At 38.5% G+C, this 24,321-nt stretch overlaps 1 protein-coding gene across 5 annotated transcripts in view; it reads right to left on the bottom strand.

The window, feature by feature from the left end:
- Positions 1 to 255: 255 nt before the first annotated feature.
- The window catches only part of cacnb1 (calcium channel, voltage-dependent, beta 1 subunit), a 74,953-nt gene continuing 50,887 nt past the window's right edge, over positions 256 to 24,321 (bottom strand). For 2 of the 5 annotated variants that reach the window (XM_022672349.2, XM_049467749.1), the window contains 7 exons: positions 20,310 to 20,390; positions 18,194 to 18,252; positions 14,872 to 14,981; positions 12,743 to 12,894; positions 12,214 to 12,309; positions 10,926 to 11,111; positions 256 to 4,185 (listed from right to left, as the gene is read on the bottom strand). In XM_022672349.2, coding sequence (XP_022528070.2) covers positions 3,712 to 4,185; positions 10,926 to 11,111; positions 12,214 to 12,309; positions 12,743 to 12,894; positions 14,872 to 14,981; positions 18,194 to 18,252; positions 20,310 to 20,390 — 1,158 coding nt within the window. In that variant the 3' untranslated portion in view covers positions 256 to 3,711. Of the gene's footprint in view, positions 4,186 to 6,164; positions 11,112 to 12,213; positions 12,310 to 12,742; positions 12,895 to 14,871; positions 14,982 to 18,193; positions 18,253 to 20,309; positions 20,391 to 24,160; positions 24,190 to 24,321 lie in introns of those variants that run through there. The other 3 variants (XM_022672354.2, XM_022672369.2, XM_022672368.2) reach the window with 3 other exon arrangements.

Here is a 24,321-nt window from a genome sequence, read left to right as displayed (position 1 = left end):
GTTTTACGCACTGCTTTTGGATAACTTTATGCCACTCCTGGTGCAAAAATTCAAGCAGTTCAGTTTGGTTTGATGGCTTGTGATCATCCATCTTCCTCTTGATTATATTCCAGAAAGTTTCAATTTGGTGAAATCAAAGAAACTCATAAGTTTCATTTTTAAGTGGTCTCTTATTTTTTTCCTCCAAGTGCATCTACAGTAGTTACCTAACCAAAGAAAGAAAGCACGAAAAAACATGTCAGACACAGTCGAGAGTTGATTCTGAGTAAAAGTTTTAATTAAAATACGAATTTACCCACAGATTAAAAACAAAAGGCAAAAAAAGCAAAATGGAGCTACAATCAGGCACCAAAGATTACAAGTTTTTGTTGTTTTTTTCTCATATATTAACAATTGCGATAACGCAACAATAACATTATTTATTAAGCTATTTACTGGTGTATTTTCTATATTGACTGAATTTAATCATCGTCATAAGCACGATGACCTTTTTGAAACATAGGCAAGTAAAAATAGGCCCATCAAAGACTTTCACGGACTGTCTGCACATTAAAGGCTTTTTTGTTAAAAATGCCCCCCGTACACACACACGCGCGCACACACACAATTCTGGTTGTTTATAAAACGGCCACAGAGAGACACAAAAGGCAGAAACAGGAGAAAAAGGCAGTAGAAGATTCTCATGTAAAATTTGTGTGTCTATGAGGTTTTATTTATTATTATTTTTTATCTGTATGTAGTAATCTAAAGGCCTCCACACAATCAGAATCTCACTGTGTTCATTTGAAGTAAGCAAGAGGGTAGCATAGACATGAGTCTACAGCCAAATAATAATCATAATAATACAAAAAAAAACATAGGGGTGACACTTTTATCACACAACAAACAATATGTGTTAAGACGACCCACCGCGGGCAGTGGGTGTGGCTTCACATAATATTCCGGCACTTGTGACTTGTGGTTGAAGGTGGGTGACTGGTGTTATGAACTGTGGTGAACACATGAAAACAGGAAAATAACACAGAACTCTACTGGACAAGGCAAATATGTCAGTCACCTGTGTTAGCCTTTGATGGAAGTACTTTAGACCACTCTCTAAAAAAAAAAAATCCCTCCTTCCAATCTACAAGCCTGGTAACATCCCACTCCTTCAGCTGTGTGGGAAGTGATATCACGATTAAAGATTAACAAAGCTTTTTTAAAGTTTCTTCCTTTTTTTTTTAATCTTGCATAATAATACCTGTTAGCATAATAGAAGAAACTGGCGGTGGGCTCTTTTTTTCTGTGAGTTAGCCACCTTACTGAAGCTGTTCATACCACAAACGTGAGTTTTAGAACAGCATACTGTACAGGCTGGGGAAAAAAGAAAAAGAAAATAGCACATAGCAGCATGGAGAGCTAGAACAGGCCAAGGATGTGATGCAGTTTCTAGCATCTAAATAAATAAATATCCAAAGAAACAGAGAAAGTATATACATGAAAAACATTGGCAGCTCTTTTGCGGAGATTTTTTTTTTTTTTGATCTGGGAAACCCTAGCCTCGATTCATTAGCTGGATTCACTGCACTGCTGATTTGGCAAATTCAAAATAAAAATAATTCTTAATAGCTCTGCTGGCTAAGAAATTTAAAAAGTTTGATACTAGCTTAAAGGTAGTTTCCACAGCAGAACTGATCTATCCATGCAAAGTCCACAGTTATAGTTGGCACTATTGAAGTTTTTCTGAAGGTACAACCGCACTACTTAAAACCTAAATAGTTTAATTGTAAATTAAATAAAAAAACCCATCTAATTATCATTTGCACATAATATTTGTGTTGCTGTTTCACCCCTTTACAGTGTAAGCTCAGAGAACTATTGATAATTCAGGGCTAAGAAAGATACATCAGGTGCGTACTCAAAACAGCTTTGAAAGCCTCCCCTCACTGTGGAGATCTGCGCAGGAGCAGTAGCCATAACAAGTCGTGTTTTTTTAACAAAAGTTTTTTTGCATTTTTAAGCAAAACGCTACTAACTGTTGATAAGGTTTTTGTCAGATTTTATCACTGATGTAAAATGTGTTGTTTGACCTTCAGTTTTCAGTATTTTGTTCTCCCCAGTCAGAAGCTGGTCTTGCATGAGTGGCTATAACTGGCTGGCTGCTTTGCCTAGAGGGCCGCCAAGTAACGTTGATGCTGGCTGCTTTTTTCTGATGTAAAATCCATATTGTTGGACTAGCTTTCTATGATTTAGTGGCTGAGAATCACAGCCTACATCAGCCTTAGCTTCATCTTTAAGATGCAGCTTTTCTTGTATTTAGGTCTGTTTTGGCCATTTCACTGCTTCTTTGATGAACTTAGCAATACATTTTGTGAGCTGTTAAAGCTTCCTGCTGTTCTGGCATGATCCTGTCAGGATTTTAGGCTAATGTTTAATGTTTAGTCTTGAGCTAAAAGATTTAAAAAATGCTAATATAAACTAAATTTTCAAAAATACCTGGACAGGACTTTAGACTGTGATTTCATTGCATTAACAGCAACGAGTCAGACATTTAACTTATTTATTTTTGAAGCACCTTGTCCTTGCTTGTCCTTCTTCCTCAGTTCCTCAGTCAGTGTTAACAGGAAGAAGATTCTCCACAATGGGAGCGTTTGGTGCTTTGCATCAATAACATTATTGATTGCATTAACATGACTCATAATATCGATATTAGACACCTTAGGCGTATCATATAATGATATACATCCAAAGAGAACAATAGAAAAGCAATATTTGATTATTCTGTTTGACAGCGGATAGCTGTCCTTTTAAATCTCCTCAAATCAAGGCCCAGCATTGTACCACAACTCTCAAATTTAAGCCCAAATTCATCACTTTGAAAGGGATTTTCCACAGCATTTTACTAAGCTTGTCCTCATGTCCCTGTCCCCAAGTTCATAACAGATGAAGGAACACATTTGTGGGCGGAGAATGGATTGGTCAGCTGTATTGAATCCAGACTAATAAAGAAAGCAGGAATTGAGGCTAGGGAAGTCCAAAGTGGGCATTAAGTCTTATAGAGTACCAGATAGACCCTGATTAAGACTACAGAGGACAAAAACACACATTCGCTCATGCACCCTCGCACACACACGCATACACACACCCTCACACTCGCACATAAATTTGTGATTATATATTTTGACTCGTCTAATTCTCTGTGGGAACAGCAACTATCCTCGTATTGGTAAGGGTTCATGCAGAACTACACAAAGTGAAATATAAATAAAGATAAAAAAAACTTAATCAAGCGTATCTTTGTCCCCCTCCCCTCTCCCAAAAAGAAGATTGAGTGAATATATGATGTGTGAAAGCCTGGTTGGTATAATGCATTTGGCGGAAGTATGAACTGTACAGCGTATTCTTGTGACGAATTCTCCAGGTTGTAAACAGATCCAGTGTTAGACATTCATACCACCTTAAACCCTTATGTCCCTTTTAAAGAAATAGTTTGAACAAGCTAATGCTAATGTGGCTAACAATGACTATAGAAACCAGGTCTCATACGGTTGAATACCAAAATGTCATCAATGTATGTAATCAGTGTCTTGTCTGTTCTAATGTCCTTTACATCATGCTAGCTAGTGTTAGCAAGTCTTTTTTGGTTTTATTGTTAGCAACATTAGCGCTTTGTGAACAAACTATTAATTTAAACCTCCCCTCCCCCTCCTCAGTCCTCTCTGGATCGTGGTTTTAGCGGATGTACACGTCCCTGCTCCATTCCTCTTGGTTTTGGTTGCGCCCCACCGTGCTCTCGCCCGCTTCTGCATCTTGACAGTAGCGCTCCCTCAGCTTGCCCCGTCCACGTTGGTGCTGATTGGTCATCGGTGGGGCAATGTTGAGGTTCTCCTGGTCTGGCTCCGCCCCCTCGTCCTCCCAGGACGCTTGTCGTGGGGCGTGATGGGCAGGGTTCAAGCGGCCGCGGCAGGAGTCCGGTTCCTCGTACGGATCCGTCTCCATGTCGTCGGTGTAGGCGGAGTCTCGGCTGCCCTGCGTCTCCGAATCAAACGTGTCCTGCCTGGACAGGCCCCGCCCCCCGGCGTGCAGCTGGCTGCGGGAGGAGCGCAGAGGCTGCTTGCTGCCCAGGTCGGTCTGGTAGTCGTGGAGGCTGGCACGCTCTGTACCAGGAGCCTCCCTCTTCTGCTCACTATGCACCAGAAACGGCCCCTGCAATGGCAAGCCATGGCCCCAATTCACATGCCCCGGCCAATCAGCATGCAGAGACACACACAGAAAAAGAGAGGAGCAGAGTAGGTTGCGGGTTAGTGCGAGGGTTAGTGTTCAAGTTTAGGTCACACATGTTATAACACTGCATTTTTTAAATCGTACAAATCATGTAATACAAATCACTGATTAGAGGTATTTTAAAATATTAATTAATATATTTATATAACACACTTTTCTCAGGCCATCAAGCAAATTAAATTAAATTAAAACAACCTTTTTCGATGTAAAGCATTTTTCCGATTTTTGAGATGGTTGAACTTCATGGTCAGCAGTTTTAGGTCGGAAAAAATAAAACTTTATTTTAATAATTCTTTATTTAGAATTATATAAGCATGAAATTAGATTAATCATTCTTTATGTGGAAAAAAAATTGTATGCGCCCTTCTGGCCTATAAAACAGAATCAAAAAGTTGATATATGATAACCCTACATTTTATTAAATAAAGTTCATATTTAGTATCATAAAGAACAGTGCATTTAATAGGGATAGTGTAATAGTGTATGTATGAAAATCCTATAAATTGGTAAAGAATCTGGTGTTCGTACTCAGCTCTAGCTCTGGAAACTGAAACAAACAAAGTGGCTTGGATTGAATCAACCATTACTGATCCAGCCAATCAACAACAGGGGGCATTTGTGCCTGTGTACAGAATGGAGAAAGGGGAGGAGCAGTGTTGCAGAATGTGTATCTGGCACACAATATGTATTAAACTAAACATTTACTTATTTTTGCTGTTTCAGAAAAATAAGTCAGTGTTTGTTTTGCTGTGGAGTTCAAATGTCAGCTGACTTTCTTCAGGATTGTATACAGCACCTACAATGCTACTAAAAAACTGGGCCTAGTTTGGTTGTGGTGACAAATGATGGGTAATAAGGCATATTTATTAGCAAGTTATTGATGTTTCAGGAAAACTACGGAGTAAGATGGACATTTGGTGTGGTAAACCTAATAAAAAGTACTTATCTTTGATGAATAGCACACCTCCATTCTCCCACAGCTTTCCGAGTTCCAGAAATTTTAACAGTTTGTTCAAACACCCTTCAGACTGGGTGACACGGGGCATATCTTGCCCCGTTAAATCGCTTTTTCCACCGTTATCCAACCGCTCTGACAAATGAGGCATTTGAAAAAAAGTGCACAAGAAGCTTTTTAAAGGGATAGTTCGGTATTTTTGACATGAGTCTGTATGGCATCATCATAACCAGTGTTGTGCATCCACACTGACTTACCCCCCACAGCGTCCTGTGAGCCGAGTTCTTGTCCAGTTTAGGTCAAAGCGAAAGTAGTCCGGCATGTTTGCTGGGGTCAGGAAAATAACTCCTTTTTCTTCCCAAAGCAGTACGTGTTCAAAAGAGTGATTTATTTACATCACAAAAAACTAACCCTGCAAAAGTCACGCCTCGTAAATCACTTGGGTCCTACTTTCTCTCATTTCGTATCAGTGCGCATCATTCTGACAGCGAGCTGCGCACGCGTCAACAAGCGAGAAGTAAACAAAGCGACCCAAACACGTAGGCTAGCTGTCAGGTTGCAGCGCTGCGCGCATTGATATGGAACGAGAGAAAGTAGGACCCAAGTGATTTACGAGGCGTGACTTTTGCAGGGTTAGTTTTTTGTGATGTAAATAAATCACTCTTTTGAACACGTACTGCTTTGGGAAGAAAAAGGAGTTATTTTCCTGACCCCAGCAAACATGCCGGACTACTTTCGCTTTGACCTAAACTGGACAAGAACTCGGCTCACAGGACGCTGTGGGGGGTAAGTCAGTGTGGATGCACGACACTGGTTATGATGATGCCATACAGACTCATGTCAAAATACCGAACTATCCCTTTAAAGGTGTTTGGACAAACTGTTAAAATTTCTGGATCTCGAAACGCTGTGGGAGAACGGAGGTGTGCTATTTATCAAAGGTATGTTTTTTTTTTTACCATGTTTTACTACACCAAAAGTCCATTTTACACCAGAGTTCTCCTTTAATGTAAATACATTGTATTCCTACATTTTTTTTATTTTTTTGATATTTTTTAAGATTTTGTTGTTCCATTTCTGTCAATCTGGTCAAAAGCAAGGCTTAAAGAAAACCTTTGAGTGCTATTTCTATTTACTTTGCTAGGTACTGAATGCTGTGTCAGCATATGATTCATTAGGTGTTTACTGTTAACAGAGCAGGTAGTTCAGAAAACAGGTTCTTCACTTTTTTTTAAATAAACCCTAACCCTAACCCTAATTTACATTTAATAAACAGTATATTATCCTGTATGGACAATTTCTGGCATGCCAGGAAAGTACTGTATACCACTGCAAGAAGGTCACACTTTATGCACATGGTGGTTAAAGATAAACCATGAGATCTGCAGCATGATCTGTTCCTTCTAGTCATGTGACTGGAAGTAACTACAGCCAATGCCACAGTGACTACTACAGGGAAGAAATGGATTTTCCAGCTGACAGGTGATACCTGAGTTAAATATACCACAATATAATCAGATCTGTCAACACTCGGTAATTGTTAGCTCTGTTTCACTTTCAAATGGTTTTCATAATTAGGTTTCCTAGACACCGAAATGTTTCAAGGCCATCTAATTAGGATGAGACTATTTAGGGGCATACGTCTATACCTTCAAATCAGTCTGACTGTATTTACATAATAAAGGTGATATTATATGCAGTCAGGGGTTAAACTGAGGCCATATTACAGTTAATAGAGCTATCTAAGTAGTGACATTTGGGATTAACTTTAAAGAAGAAAAAATATATGACTTTTAGATGTGACAGCAGAAATAGATGACTGTATGTAGTGGGGCAGTTTTAAAGTTGCCTGTTGGCATTTAAACACATACAATTGTTTATTTAACTTCACTCTATTGATCTATTCTTATGGCTACATTCATACTGCAGGTATAAGTGGCCCAAAGCAGACTGATTTCATCATAGGTAATCAGGTGAGTATAAATCTGAGATTTTAAATTACATTTTAGGCCACTTTCATTTGTGATAAACACAGAACAGCCAGATTGGATAAATGGAGAAGAGTAAACACAACTTCAGATAATGCCTTGCTTTTTGTACAAGCAAAAATCAATCTAGATGACTGAACTGTTCAGATAAAAAAGACCACTCAAAATTAAGGTTAGGTTTAAGTGAAAAGTCTGTAGTCTATGACTGTATTTGTATAATAAAGGTGATATTATATGCAGTCATGTGTTAAACTGTACTAAAGGCTGTACTAAAGATAATAGAGTATCTCAGGAGTGATACATTCACTTTCAGAGTTTGGGATTAACTTTAAAGAAAAAAATATGATTTAAACTACTTTTAATGCACAATATCTTAATTTATGTAGCAAGTTTAGACATTTAGACGTGACAGCAGAAACAGATTACTGTATGGAGAGTCTAGTGGGGCAGGTTTAAAGTTTTCTGTTGGCATTTAAACATACACACATACAATTGTTTATTTAACTTCACTCTATTGATCTATTCTTACGGCTACATTCATACTGCAGGTATAAGTGGCCCAAATCAGACTGATTTCATCATAGGTAATTAGGTGAGTATGAATCTGAGATTATATTTAATTACATTTTAGGCCACTTTCATATGTGATAAACACAGAACTGCCAACTAAATTGAAAAATGCATTAGTCATAAAGCATTACTCTTTTGCACAAACAAAAAAAATGGAATTAGGTGCCTGAACTGTTGAGACGAAAGAAAGTGATGTGAACACTAAAAAAAAAAGAGCACTCAACATTAAGGTTAGGTCATACTACAGTTAATAGAGCTATCTCAGTAGTGACACTTTCACTTTCAGGGTTTGGGATTATCTTTAAAGAAAAAAATATGATTTAAGCTGATTTAATGCACAATATCTTAATTTATGTAGCACGTTAAGACCTTTAGATGTGATAGCAGAAACAGATGGCTGTATGGAGAGTTTAGTGGGGCAGGTTTAAAGTTATCTGTTGGTATTTTATAACATACAATTGTTTAATTAACTTACTCTCTACATTCACACAGCAGGTAAAAGTGGTCTAAAGCATAATGCTTTCATCATAGGTGATCTGAGAATACATCTGAAATTGTAAATTCCATTTTAGACCACTTTCATATGTGAACACAGAACAGCCAGATTGGAAAACTTTACATAAAGCGTTGCTTTTTGCACAAGCAAAAAGTTGATTTAGGGGACTGAACTGTTCAGATGAAAAGAAAGTGGTGTGAACACTAAAAAACAAATCAGATTTATCTGCCATGTGAACATTGCCTCTGTGTTGAAATAAAAATCTAAACCACTTAGGAGTCCTCAAGGTCTTATTTGATAACTAAAACTTACAAAAAAACAAAAGTTTGCTCTGAAACAATTTTCCTTGCAAAACAAGCACATACCAATCAATCATGCATCAATCTTATAAATAACTGCCTGCATGGCTAAAGGCTTTTATTCCAATCAGGCAGAAGCTCTCCTGATTCCAGTACTTTAATCAGCTGGGATTAGACTTCAACCACTTGATTTGCAACATAGGGTTGTTCCTGCATGCTGCGTGACTGGAATGAAAATCTGTTTCTACATCAGTACTGGACAAGTTAGTCCAGTTTTTTATGCTATTTCTTAATTTGTAATAACTTAATACTGGACCCCTGTGATGACCAGAGCCAGAGCCCTGTGCCGAAGCCTAAATTTTGTTTGCCTACTGATATAAAAAGAGAAACAAGCACAGATTCAGCTGACTTGCTGTGTGTTACTGCCCTCTACTGTCTAAGACGAGAGTATCATGTAAGGTGAAATGTAAATGGTGTCCAGCAGGAACTCTCAGTCAGTGGCAGACTGAACAACATGGGGTCTCAATTTCTAGAGCTAGAATCTTACATAGATGATTACATTGAACATTTTTATATATTTTGTCAATATATAGTCTTTTAAACATAGCTTTTGAAAATAGAAGGCACTTTTTAGGGTGGAATAAAAGGCACTTAATAATGGCAACCTTTTCTATTGGGAACTCAGAAGGGCACCCATTATATAATATATATTTTTATATAATATGGGAATTAACTTGAGCCACTTGTGCCAATGCCCCAGTTGCTGAGAATAATATGGGAAATGGCTCGAGCTGCTTGTGCCAACACATCGTTAGGCAAGTATAATATGGGAATTGACCCGAACAGCTTGTGCCAATGCCCCAGTTGCTGAGTATAATGTGGGAATGTGCTGAATCTGCTTATACCAAAACCCTGGTTGCTGAGAATAACAAGGAATCGGTCTGAGCCATATGTGCCAACAACCAAATTGTTGAGAATAATATGGAAATCAGCCTGAAGCACCTCGTTTGGCGGGTATAAAATGGGAATTGACCCGAAACGTTTTTGCCAGAATCTCGGTTGCTGGGTATAATATGTTAATTGGCTAAATCTGCTTGTGCCAATACCCTGGTTGCCGAGAATAACAAAGGATTCGGTCTGAGCCATTTGTGACAACACCCAAATTTTTTGACAATAATATGGAACTTAGCCTGAAGCACTTGTGCCAACCCCTCGGTTGCTAAGTATAAAAAAAGGAATCGGCCCAAGCTGCTGTGCCAACATCCTGGTTTCCAAGTATAATGTTGCGATCGACTTGAGACGCTTGTGCCAATACCCCGGTTGTTGAGTATAGTATAACATTCTACCTGAGCCACTAATAGAGAACTTGGTCTCATTTTTTTGCAACTCTAGAGGGATTTTAGTTGTGTTATTTCAGCCAAAGGGGCCCAGTGTGCCAGTTGTTGTCTTATTGGTCTGTGTATATAGTTTCTTAAAAAGCTGAATATTTCTTCTGTATGTTGTTCTTAAACAGACTGTGCTTACAATTGGGTGTTCATCTCTTTTTTTTTTTTTGATCTCTTGATCATTATCGAGTGATTTGCTTCTATCTATCTTGCAACCATGACTACAGCACTCTGGTCTCCTTAACAACTGATAAGGTGGAGACTGGGCATATGCCCATCTTTTCTATGTTGAATCTGCAGTCAAAACCCACAAACACACACTCACAGAGACACACACACAGCAATTTAACCTGTGTAAACAACATTAGTGTCCACACTCTCTCACTGGATTAGGATGAAAGCATGGTGTTAATATGGTAAAGAGGTGAGCTTGTTTAGCCAGGCGGGTGCCATGGCAACACTAAAAGGGGCAGGGATCTTAGCCTACGTTGCCCAGACGACAAAGGACCACTGGAGCGCCCAGGCAGAGCAGCGACTGCTGGGGTGGAGCGGGCGGGGGGTGGTGAGGGGGAGGGGCAGACAGGGAGCTGGTTGTTTATAGGTGTATGTGTTTGTGTGTACGTGTCCTTTAGGAAGGAGGTGGGTGGTGTAGAGTGGGGTTGGGGGGGGGGGTCTAGGGAGATGGGCGGGCAACAAACGTGCACAGATTCTATGAGATGAATAAAAAAAGTTGTGCTTGTAGATTTAGATTAGATCTGTTGAGCAGCTGTGTGTACTTTTCTTCATCATGTACTTTATCTTCACGTCGCTGAGGGAGGAGAGCAGTCCTCCAGCTCCAGCACCTCCCCCCCACTTGCTTGCTTTGTGTGCATGTTATTAGAGGGCGTGCTCCTCTACTTGGCCCTCCCGCCCGGGGGCGGAGCCGTCCAGGAGCTCCAAGTTGCGGCGCAGTGAGGTGAGCACCTGTACCTGCAGGTTGGAGACAGGCTCGGGGGAGGCGGCCAGCGCCGCTGTGGCCATGGTGCGGTTCAGCAGGGGGTTGGGGGGGTTGCTGCTGGGTGGGTGCGTGGCCTTCCAGTACGCCTCCAGATAGTCAGCCAGGTGCTCGCATGCGTCCTCCAGCTGATTTTCGTCTAAGATGATGTCAAAGAGCTCCTATAAAGAGCAAGGAAAAAAGGTTGTGATGTTAATGTGAGTTAAAGTGTGACTTTATTTGAATTTGAATTATTTGTCAAATATTATAACACACACATCCAGTACAGGTGTCAAAATTTCCGATTATTTGATTTAATTATTATTTTTTTTCAGGAATTGATTTAATACAACACGAAATTGCAAATCTTATAATTTTTTTAATTTGAGCATTTTTGTGTAAATACCATTTTTGTTTCTAAAATTTTCTCCGAATGTAGCTGAGCCAATAAACACACCCATTCACTAGAACTTACCCTATCACCTGCATTCAAATGGGAGTGCGCAAGGTGTGTCATCATGCTCATTGCTAACTTACAGCCCACCAACAGTCTTTTTCCAAGTATTCTGCCTGCGTCGTTTTAATAGCAACGATGCTTGTGATGGATGTGATGGTCTCAAAATGAGGTGTGTTTAGGTACATTTCTGCCATATTGCATATTATCTTGGCAACGGAAAACACTGACTGTGCACCACAGACTGAGTATAACTTAGGTAGATGTCAGCAGTCAGACGTTCATTGCTATCTTGGCAGTGAATTTTCAACAGGTGCATCCCCAATGCACATAAACCCCTGCTTCTTAAGCACACCTGGACACATCCAGGTAACTGCTCCACTAAAATAGTAATGTGCCAAAGTCAGAGCTCACATGGCTCTCGAAGGCAATTGCAAGAAAAATGCTAATTGTTTGATTGCACGATACGCCAAGGAAAATATATTTTATTTATATATAAAACAAACTATGAAACTATGTCACCTTTACTAATACAGTAATGTAATATAATACGGAAAGGCTTATTTCTAAAAATATGACTAACATTAAATTTGTTTCCAGAATCTGCAAATTCTTCATCAACATTAATATTAATGTACATTTGTCTCCCAATTTTCAGAGTAATCATGTGTAATGAAGAAAAACTAGTGTGACTAGATCAATACTGATTCTGACAATCCAAAATTGATTAATTGATTTAGACCGTTACCTTCAGATCAATACATTGCGCTGATGTATTTTTACACCCCCATACAGTATTTCCATACATGCACACGTATTCAGATACTTACAGGGGGGCACTGTGCGAGTTTGTCTGCTGCCACCATTTGCACATTCAGATGTTTGGCCTGAGATTTACCTCTGGACTTTATCAGCCTTTGCAATACCTGACGGAAAGAGAGAGAGTGAGTGTGTGTGTGTGAGAGAAAGAAAGTGAGAGCGCAAATATAGATATATTCACTCTAAAAAATAAAAGTTTATAAACAGTAGTACTTGAGTTATTATACAAGCTTATGCCGATCATTATAAAGAATTATGTATGCCATAAAATGCACTATAAATGCATTAATAATATATTGCATTAGAAATGCAACATTCATAGGAAGTGTTCTTAAGAACAGCTGATAAATAAGGCCCATGGCTTTTCTGGAGCAAAAAGTGATTCTTCCCATCACACAAAGAACCTATTAGAGCACCTTTATTTTTAATAGTGTGGCTAATACAGAAAAACCTAGACACTCAATCAAAAAAAGAAGGAGTTTTTTTAATGTGTATTTCCTTGTATTTACAGACTGAGCGAAGTGTGTATGCTGTGTTTACCTTTGGTGATGCGATCTTAATGTAGACTATAATAGGAGCCAGAGATGTTTTGGCAAGTTGAGAGGGATGGTTAATGGTGTCGGCGTCCAGAGCCACCAGCTGCAGAGTCCGAGCCAACTCGAAAATTCTCTCTATCTCACTCTGCACCTCGGCTAACATAGAGAACGAGGAGGAGATTAGAAGAATCACACATATGCACTTGCTTACAAAGATATACATAACAATATATCCACACACAAACCACAGAAAAAATGCACTAAATATGCTCTTGTGCATGTGTACAGCATCTCCACATGAAAATAATATATTACCGTATTAAGCCTAAAGTTAAATATATAAATCTACATAGCTGAGCTGAATAATAGTCACATTTGTAAATTCAAGACAATTCAATGCATTATGTTTAATTGCTTTTGGACCATCATGTTGGTTTAGTTTTATAACAAAGTATAAAGTATATAACAAGTAAAAAAAATGGGAGAGGGTTAATTTTTCAAGGAATTGCATCCTCAAGATAATAGGTGCATAACTTAAGACAGTTGCGGCACCCTACTTTTTTTTTACTTATAATACTATACTTATAATGCATCATCATGCAGAGCTTCTGTAATGTTTTGCTGCTGTTCGCAATCTCTGTAGCTCCTGCATTTTCTACTGACCAAGAAGCGTCCTGTGGCAATACATTTTTCCATCACTAGTTTTCAGCTTTTTAAAATAAGTGGAAGCAAATGTAATTTTTTTAAAAGCAGTAGGCCTTAGACCTGCATTGTTATATGTTGGTACAAAATTTATATATGAAATTATTAAACTACAGCTACAATTTTAATAGTATAAAAGCTAAAGGATAAAATAAGAGGAAAAAATGCATGTGGAAATGACTTGCATATTTAAATCAAGACAATTCAGTGCATTCTTGTCTTTTTCTGTGCACACAAACCGCATTAAACATGTGAAAAACTGTAGTCCATACTGTAAATGCATGTTAATAAATTAAAAACAATTTCGGAGAGAAAGTGATGTGTTCATCACAGACACAAGCACACTGTTCTGTATAATGAGGACAAAATTCTGTTTTGGAATACCGGTCACACTCAAAACTCAAAACTCATGGTGTGTTAGTATCATGCACGTGGAGGTTATCATGGTTAGAAAAGAGGCACCAAATCCTGTCCGCACATGGTGTAGTGAGTTCCTTTCCTTGGAAATCAAAGACTCAACTACTCACTATTTGTTAAGACAATGCACTTTCCCAAAAAATAATTGTGATAATTAATATTTTTGTCATTTTAAATCAATTTTGTGCCAGATATAATGATAATATAACATCATAATATAAATAAATAACAAATACAAAAAAAACACAGCAAAGCCAACATACCAGCTTATTAATAATAACGTTTTTATATATAGCTGATAAGTAATTATTGTGACAGGCCTAGTTAAGACATAGTTAGGAAAAAATAGTGTTTGTTGCACTGTTAAAACTATGCTAATTCTGTAAGTTGCGAAAGTTATCACATACTTATTATTTATACATCAAAGCATAATACAAATTTATTTATTTACTATAGGATTAAAAAAAGTTAAATGTGACACTCTAAAGCATCACTCCAAAGTAGGCTTTTATTTTTTTAAGAGTGTACACAGCGCTGTTTTCTCAAATCTTCATTACTAGGTTAAGCATGCAACAGGCATGTTAGGAGCCTCCAGTGAAGCACAAAAGCCAAGTTGAAGTTGAAGCCACACAGATGGATGGATGGATGGAAGGATGGATGGATTCTGAGGAGAAATGAGTGAGATGAGAAGATACGTACCCAGTACGTCTGAGGTGGAGAGAGAGGTAAGGAAGAAGGGGGAAGAGCGAGTGGCGGAAAAAGAGAGGTGGATGGAGAGAGCCGGAAAAGACAGGATGAAAAAGAAAGAAGAGGCCGATCAGGAACAACAGCTCACAGCAGGGTAATGTCGCAGAAAATGTTCGGGAAAACACTGACAGAATGTCCACAGAGGAACCACAGGACAGAAAGGTCAACAAACTTTTAAAAGCCCTTTAGGAGAAATAAATAAACTCTACATTGTTATAAATTAATTTTTTTGGAACAGGAGTGTGTGTATGTCTGAGACAAGCGTACCCAAACTGGATCTGGTACTGGAGCGCTCGATGATGGTGTGTTTACTGGGGTTGTTCAGGACAGAACGTTTGGCAAGCGAAATGTCTGCAGTCACTCTGGTGATGGATATTCTGGAATACACAACAAACACCAGTATTAGGACCTCATTTAAATGTTGCTATGGTGAAGAGCATTACTGCATCATAATTGATGATGGATATTGTGCAATATGCAAAAGCGAACAACATTGTGACATCATAATGGCTGTCATGAGAAAAAGACCATTATGACATCACATTGGCTGCTGTATTGGCAAAGACATCAGGGTAACAGATATTCTGCAACATGCAAAAAAACAATATTATGACCTCATAATTGCTGTTGCTATTTTAAAAACTATTATGACATGACTGCTGCTATGGCAACTGCATCAGACTAAAATCAGATATTCTGCTACAATAAACAGTACTGTAACCTCATAATGCACTGTAAAAAAAATTGAGCCCAGTAAACATACTTGAAAAAATTAGAATATATTTGACCTAGAATTATACATTTTAAACTTTGCTTAATGAAACTATTAAATGCATTCAAACATTTTGTGTGAATTATATTTAGAATTTTGCAGGAACGTTTCTTATAAATTTAGGGAAATTTAAAATGACAAAATTGGGCATGCCTAGCAAATTAGTTTAAGAATGTTTGGGACGCCACGTTTCCCAAGACACCAAAGAAAAAGTCTGAAAGTCATAAGTCTTAAAGAAGGATAATGAGCGCATTGGAAGTAGGCAAGTATTAAACTGCTATAATAAATTCTCCTTCTTAAATTGGTGGCTAGCCATGGTTTTAGGTATAGTAAGCTAGCTAAGAAATACACAGTACATGTAACTGAATTTATCAAGCTACGAGCCAGCTAGGTTAGCTGAAACTGTAATTTTTTTTTTTTTTTTTACAAGATCTAATGACCAGCTTGATGGCTAGTTGCCTGATAAATTCAGCAGCTGACCGTTTTTGTTTTGCCTATTAGCAGGGCCGGTCGTCAAGGGATCACTAACGGCGTTTTCCCGACGCTCCAAGCCCAGTTGGTGGCCCTAGCTAGCATGACGCTAATGCTGCTAGCCCGCGCTCCAAGCCCTGTAGTTGGCGTCGATAATGCCGCTAGCCTGGCGCTTTAAGCCAGGTCGGTGGCTTCACTTATGCCGCTAGCCCAGCATTCCAAGCTGTTTCGGAGGGGTCGCTAACGCCGCTAGCCCTGCACTCCAAGACCGGTCAGCGGCGTCGCTAATGCCGCTAGCGCGGCGTTATAAAGCCGGGTCAGACGTATCGCTAATGATGCTAGCCCGGCGCTCCAAACCCGGGCAGCAGTGTCGCTTATACCGCTAGCCTGGAGCTCCAAGACCGGTCGGCGGCTTCGCTATTGCTGCTAGCCCGGTGTTCTGTCGAATTGTCCTACCTTGTCGAACCATGCTGCCCTAATGTATGTTTAACTGTAAAAATACAAAAGAACCATTATTTTTGGGCATGTACCCAGTGAAATTCCAGTAGATGTACGTTATTAGATTTGGACTGCATAAATCATTGTATCATGGCAAAGTTATGGCAAATATAGCTCATTACAAACTGCCTTTGTATTTATTTATGATAATAATTGTAATTTTTTTTAGTTTCCATTTACACTTTTGCGCAATGTCAGTGTGTCCAGGTTATTTAATGCACATAACCCCCCCTAAGACAGATTAATTATATATATATAAAAAAAAACAAGAGTAATATTTAAATTGTGTAGGTCGGCGCGTGCGCAGTACCTTTGGGAAGCATGTATCGATGGGTAGGACAATTCGACAGAACACCGGCGCTCCAAGCCCCGTCAGTGGCTTCACTAATGCCGCTAGCCCGGCGCTCCAAACCCCGTCGGTGGCTTCACTAATGCCGCTAGCCCGGCGCTCCAAACCCCGTCGGTGGCTTCACTAATGCCGCTAGCAGGGCGCTCCAAGCCCCGTCGGTGGCTTCACTAATGCCGCTAGCCCGGCGCTCCAAGCCCCGTCGGTGGCTTCACTAATGCCGCTAGCCTGACGCTCCAAGCCCCGTCGGTGGCTTCACTAATGCCGCTAGCCTGACGCTCCAAGCCCCGTCGGTGGCTTCACTAATGCCGCTAGCCCGACACTCCAACCTCTAATACTATTTTTAACTATTTTTAATATTTTTATTTTATTTTATTTTTTATTATTATTATTATTTTTTTTTTTTACAAAAACGTGTTGTTGGTTATACTTAAAAATATAGTGCAACATTTGTGCAACCTTCTTAATAGGTAAGATTTTTTGTAAAAATTACAAATAAGCTTTACTTAATGTTTTTTTTTTGCTATTGATAAGACCGTAATGACATCATAATGGCTGCTGCTGCAGCATCAGGGTAGCAGATATTTGTGTAATATGTAAAAGTCAATAGTACTGTGATCTCACAATGGTTGTCAATATGGCTGTGACCGTTATGACATCATAATGGCTTCTGCTATGGCATCAGTGTTGTTCCTAAGGCTACAGAATGAGGGTTAATGAATACACTTCACTATGCAACAACAGTACTGTGACCTCATAATTGCTTTTGTCATTATTGTGAAGAAGATGATTATGATATCATATTGGCTGCTGCTATGGCGACAGCATCAGGGTAATAGATATTCTGCAATATGCAAAAGACAATGGTACTGTGACCTCATAAAAATGGCTGTTGCTGTGGCAACAGCATCGTTACAAAGGAAATTTCTGCAAAATGGAAAAACGAACAATATTGTGAGCTCATAATGGCTGCTCCTGTGGCAGCGGCATCAAAGTAATGGATGTTCTGCAATAGACAACAACAATGAACAGGGTTGTGACCTCATAATGTGTGCTGCAGTGGCGACTGCTATTATGACCTCATACTTGTGGCTGCTATGGCAACAGCATCAGGATAATGAATACTCTGCTATATGGAACAACCAACAGTAGTATTATAACCTCATAACGGCGGTTGCGGCACCAGCGTCCGTATCTCGATCCGTATCTCACCTACTGTCATGACCCAGGCCAGACATTCTGCTTTTACACTCAAAATAGCTACTATGATGTCATAATCTTAAAAAAAAAAAAACTCTGGCATCGCTTAAATCACTATTTTTGGTTTAACATGGCATCCTTTTTACTAAGAGTGTGTGTAGCAGTACAGATGTAGGATAACGATAATGTAACAGCAAAATACATTATTTTACAAATATAATAGCAAAATGAATAATAAGCTTAATTAATTATAACAGATAACATTGTCCACATCATGCATTGAGAAAATTGTATGCACTTACCTGCCCTCAAACTTGTGTTTCAAGAAGTCAAAGAGAGCTTTCTGCATCATGTCAGTCACCTGAGTAACACACACATACACACACACAGTTTTATGAATAAAAAAAAAAACATCTAAATGTAAATACAAGAACTAAATTATATCAGTTCCATTTCTATCCCTTCCAGCTGCTGCTGTCAGGATTTCCTCAATGCCGCTTGATCTGGCTTTTCCTAATTACCAGGAATGCTTCACTGATCTGAATTGCCCGCGGTTAATTTTAGACTACTCTGGCATGACGCAGACCACTTCTCTACTAACACACTATTTTAGATTTAACCTCGCTAACGTAGCTGCGGGTGCAGAGCGGAATCAATCATTAGTGAGGGGCTTAAATAAAGTAGTAAGCAGAACTATAAGTGGTTTATTAAGCATTATAACGAAACTTTATCATAAAATCTTAGAACTTAGAACAAAATGTGCTATCAAAGTACATAGGACATAATAATAATGTCCAATATAACTGGAATTTAAGCATTTGGATTTAAAACCCATTAAGCCCTGCACAAAGGCCTACACTTCATTTATATATCACTCGCATTACTACATTACAACATTAGTAATCATTAATTAAACAACAGAAAACCTAGGGCAGAACCCTGCTGGACTCCATACAATTAACAAATTAATCATTAAGGGTTCTGTATTAGGATTAATTACTCATGGATTTTAATTATCAATTTAATGTGTTATGGAGTTAATTTTTCAAACAGACATCGTTTTAGACAGACAAATGTTTATAGATGCTGTTTTATGTCAGTACTATATGGAGTGTTTAAAAAAGACTAGTATTTGGTTCCATCCTTTCACACCAAGTTCACACAATTTTTATGGACCCCAAAAAAATGGATATTACTTTTTTAATGCAGTGGAACCTTTACGCCAAACTCTGCCCTGTAAACAGGGCTAGACACTTCATATTGATCAGAAATTTCCTCTCTTTCTGTTTCTCTGCTGTCTCCTCCTGGTTGATGTCAGGAGTGTGTCGGAGTAAAAAGGATAGAACGATTTCTCAGTGTGGAGCAGGTTAGGATTGGTAAGTACACTGAAGCTCGGTCTGAGTTTAAATCATATTTCTTTATTTTAATCACAATCAAACATGCATGCACATAAAGGACTGCAGCTATTTCCCGGGCTTTACATGGGAAAGTGAAAGTTTGTGTCAGTTTGTCTTGATTAAAGAGTGTGAAAGACTTCAGCAGCAGTAAAACTGTAGTGTTTGTGTGGAGCCTGCTCGTCCATCAGAGAGATGAGGAGAAGATAAAATAAAATCTCAGCTTAAATACACAAAAGTGAATGCAGCAGGCAGTATCAAGGGTCTGCAAATTTCTATGTTTATTTCATGTTTATTTATTGTATTATAAGTCGATAAGGTAATTATAGCAACCGAAAAAAATGAGATTTGGTGTGAAAGAATCTTAAGTGATGCACATATTTTTCCAGATTATAAACGGCAACAATGGTTAGGAAGAGCATCTGTCCTTCTCACAATTAGAAGAGAAGATTAGAGGTTAAAACTGTAGCTTGTTGGTCTCTGAGTGGTCCAGCAGGCTAAGTGCTGCCACTATGATCAGAAGTTCATTGATTCAAATCCTGTTTATGTAGCTGGGTGGGTAGATGGAGCTCTCTCCCCACATTACTCTAAGGGGTGATGTCGATCAGCACAAGGCTTCTGTGAGCTGATGTATCGGAACCAAGTCGCTGCTCTTTCCTCCGAGCGTGCTGTGATGCTACTGGGCAATGCTAATGAACATCAGCAGCAGTTCGAAAAGAGTCAGTGGCTAACTTTACATGTGTCGGAGAAGGCATGTGCTAGTCTTCACCCTCCTGCTGTTGGGGCATCACTAGTAATAGAGGGAGTCCTAATAAGTGGGTTGGGTAATTGGCTGTGTAAATTAGGAAGGACAGAATTATGCCTTCATAAAAAAAACTGTAGTTTGTTAACTTAAATGGAACTTGAATCAGAAATATCCCATATTTAGTTTGTTCTTTTATTTATTATTTAGTATTTTATTTAATACTGAAATACCTCATTTTATCACTTGACTAAACTGCCTTCACTGCATATATTATCTTACCTCATAGCCTTTAAGTGACGGCCCCACCAGGATGATGGGTCTCATAGAAGGCACCACGTCATAGGGAGGAACATGTTCCATCTGAGGGATCACAAAGACAGAGATACATTTACATTTATATACATTTATATACATAAATGACCTCTGTTCTGACTGCAGTTTCTGTATTATAATGCATTCAAAAACAGTCCAGACTCAAACACTTTTACCAACACAACATACGTACAGAATAGGACAGTCAGACAGATACAAATGTGTACAAATGGAAGAAAATTAAATTAGAAAATTAAAAATATTGTTACCCTCCCTAAGAGTGGTCAAACAACAAAGATCACTCCAACAGCAATGCAGCAGGGTCCGAAAGGACCTCAGGGTAACATCTAAGCAACTGAAGGCCTCTCTCACCTTGGCTAATGTTAATATTCATGAGTCTACAACCATCGTCAGGAAAACACTGAACAACATTCAAATACTTTTGTCTCGCGAAAATTTTTAATGTAATATTGGATAATTTTCCTTAATAAATATAGTTCTGGAAAACAAAAATCCAGATATTGCTTAAAAATTATGAGTTTTTTTATTTTACCAAATTGAAAACCTCTGGAATATAATCAAGAGGAAGACGGATGATCACAAGCCATCAAACTAAGCTGAACTGCTTGATTTTTTTGCCCCAGGAGTGGCATAAAGTTCCAAATCCAAAAGCAGTGCGTAAGACTGGTGGAGGAGAACATGCCAAGATGCATGAAAACTGTGATTAAAAAACAGGGTTATTCCACCAAATATTGGTGGCTCTGCATCTTTTTTGTTATTTTAGTCATTTCTCATTTTATGCAAATAAATGCTCTAAATGACAATATTTTTTTTGGAATTTGGGAGAAAAGTTTTCTGTAGTTTATAGAATAGAACAACAATATTCATTATACTCAAACATATGCATATAAATAGCAAAATCAGAGAAACTGATTCAGACTAAGTATAATATTTTTGTCTAATTTGTTTAACTGGGTTCTTTTTATTTATTTAAAAAAAAAATTCATATAAAATAATTGGTTGTGTGCACCAAGCCTTTTTATACAAAGCTTTCAATTAATCATTGCTTAGTCATCAAGATGATTAAATTTAATCAAGTAATAATTAAACTGAGTAATCCTAACAGCTCTACAGATCTGACATTCATGCCAGTAAATAAAACACGGCTGATCCAAACTGAATTATAACAGAGAGAAAACGATACGGATCATTGCTGGAAAAAACAGAGTTCATAAGACTCTCCTCCCACTCGCATGCCCTGTTATATAACATCAGACTCACATTTCCAGCTGATACCACCCGGAAACAGCGCTCTCCATTGTCATCTCAAATCTCACATTTCCCCGTGCGCAAACAACCATCCACACATACACACCCAGCACAATGACACTGGACAGGTGCACAAATGTGCGCTGGCTGAACTGTTAGGTGCTGGCGTAGGTGAGATACACATTCTGTGTGTCACACGGAATAATCCAATCAGAACCTGCTGTCAGGACGAGTTTCAGGCCTCGTCCTGAACTCCTCTGAGTTTGTGCACTGACGTGTTGGCTGTGGGGGAAGAGAATCTCAGGTGTAAACAGGCTGTTTCTAACTAACTCTTCTGCAGTATTTCAGTGAGATGCACTGCGCTGTAGACTGTTCCCCTCACACCACGTTATGCAATATTAAACCTAGAAAAGGTGCTGCTTACCTACATCTAACTTTGAACTCATGTAACTTATATAAAACCTCTCAAAGCAGCCTACACTGTAGCTTTGTGTTGGATTTACAGGGCTTATATCCAACATTTCTCCTGTATTTCAGTATTTCTTTGCTGAGCTTTGTGCTTGACATGTGTCTGCTTCTAACTTTTCCACAAGTTATACATCAATCTGCTGGTTTTAAAGATGTCCCAGAATGCAAAACTTGTGCAAACAATATGATCAACTTTCTCTCTTCTCTGCCACAAGCTAAGTATGCACGGCTTATACTTTTATTGTCTGATGCTTTTTTAGCAAATTTAGCAAACTAATGCTATAGTTTAAACATTGTTTGAGTGAGAAACACTAGCTGACAAAATAAGATGAAAATAAATTATGGGAATTCATTGCGCAGCATAATCCCTGTCTGGTATCTTCACCACCAGTCTCTGCTTCCATTTATGGGCAAATGTGTTGGGATACCTGTTTAATCCATTAATCTCTATTGTCTAATATCCCTACTGTCAAAAAAAGTCTTTCTGCTGATTTTTGGCAAAAAGCAAAGATATGCTACGCCACATAGCTAATGTGAGATTTTGCCTTGCCATGAGTACGTTAACCAGTGTTTCACCTCACTCACAAGATAACGCCTTACAACTTATACAAATGTGGCTATTTACAAGCCATTCATTGATGTAAAATGTCCTAATCAAATTCACATAGTGTTGGTTCCTGACTTTTGGCATATCAGAGTACTATGCAATATGATACTGTAAATGACTTGTTAAATATGACTTCAATATTTGAATATATGAACTGGCAATGGGCTATTTCACACTCCTTTATTTAAAAAAAAAAGGAAGGAAAAAAATATATACAGCTCTAGAAAAAAATAAGAGACCACTTAAAAATGATGAGTTTCTTTGATTTTACCAAATAAAAAAAAACTCTGGTATATAATCAAGAGGAAGATTGATGATCACAAGCCATCAAACCAAGCTGAACTGCTTGAATGTTTTGCACAAGGAGTGGCATAAAGTTATCCAAAAGCAGCGTGTAAGACTGGCGGAGGAGAACATGCCAGGATGCATGAAAACTGTGATTAAAAACCAGGGTTATTCCACCAAATATTGATTTATGTACTCTTAAAACTTTATGAATATGATTTTTTTTTTCTCATTTTTTGTGATTTTAGCCATTTTTCATTTTCTGCATATAAATGCTCTAAATGACGGAATTTTTATTTGCCATTTTGGGAGAAAGGTTGTTCATAGTTTATAAAATAAAACAACAATGTTCATATATACTTAACATTTTATATATACTTAACATATACTTATAATCAGAGAAACTGATTCAGAAACTGAAGTGGTCTTGCAGTATATATATATATATATATATATATATATATATATATATATATTTTTTTTTTTTTAATATTATATATTGTTGGTCTTATGTATGCTTTAACAGACCACACTATTTCCAGCTCTGTAAGTTTATGTTATTGTACTTTATTGTATTAAAGATTTTTTTATTGTCTTTAAAGCAGCAGTTTTGTACTTTTTTCAAGTCCAGCCCGGCATAGGCCCATCATTACTGGATGTTTTTATATGTCACCATACATAAAGGAATCTAGTAGCAAGACGTTCGAGGGAGCACAATAAAAAAAAACATGTTGACAGGGACGCTGAATTTAGTCTTTGTTTCTGTATCAAAATATCTCCAAGGCCAGACATGACAGTGGGCGTGCTCAGCTAGTCATCTGTCATTTCTGGTGTATGAAATATGAGTCATATTCAGCTGTAGGCTACGTGATTGATTCTTTGTAGGTGTGTGTACAGGGCGGTTGGGGGGCAGTGACAAAGATCTGGCACTAGTATTAAGATGTGGGCTTGCGAACCTCCGTTTAAAGGAAATTGGAAAATGGTGACCTTCTTCCACGCCACAGTGACAAGATAATGCTGTAGGATGCAGTCAGAGCATCAGCAACAGGGACACGCTCCAAGACTCTGCTCTGATCTCTTGTTAACAGGCAGTAAGTAGAGATGAGAGAGAGAGAAAGACAGGGAAAAAGAGCACAAAGAGATGTGGAGGAGGCTGAAATGTTAAAAGTTTGCTGCTGTGGTGACTCACCGACTTCTGTTTCTGTTTGGCTGGGCCACCTAGCATTCGGCACACACACCGGCACCGGGAGAGAGAGCAAGCAAGCAAACAAACAAACAAACAGAAGCACAAGGCACATGAGGTTATCGACAAGCTGTTAATACATTTTAGAAAGCTGGGAGGGACTGCAT

The sequence above is a fragment of the Astyanax mexicanus genome, chromosome 19 (genome assembly GCF_023375975.1).
Source record: "Astyanax mexicanus isolate ESR-SI-001 chromosome 19, AstMex3_surface, whole genome shotgun sequence".
NCBI classification, from domain to species: domain Eukaryota; kingdom Metazoa; phylum Chordata; class Actinopteri; order Characiformes; family Acestrorhamphidae; genus Astyanax; species Astyanax mexicanus.
This window is presented reverse-complemented; position numbering and strand designations above follow the sequence as displayed.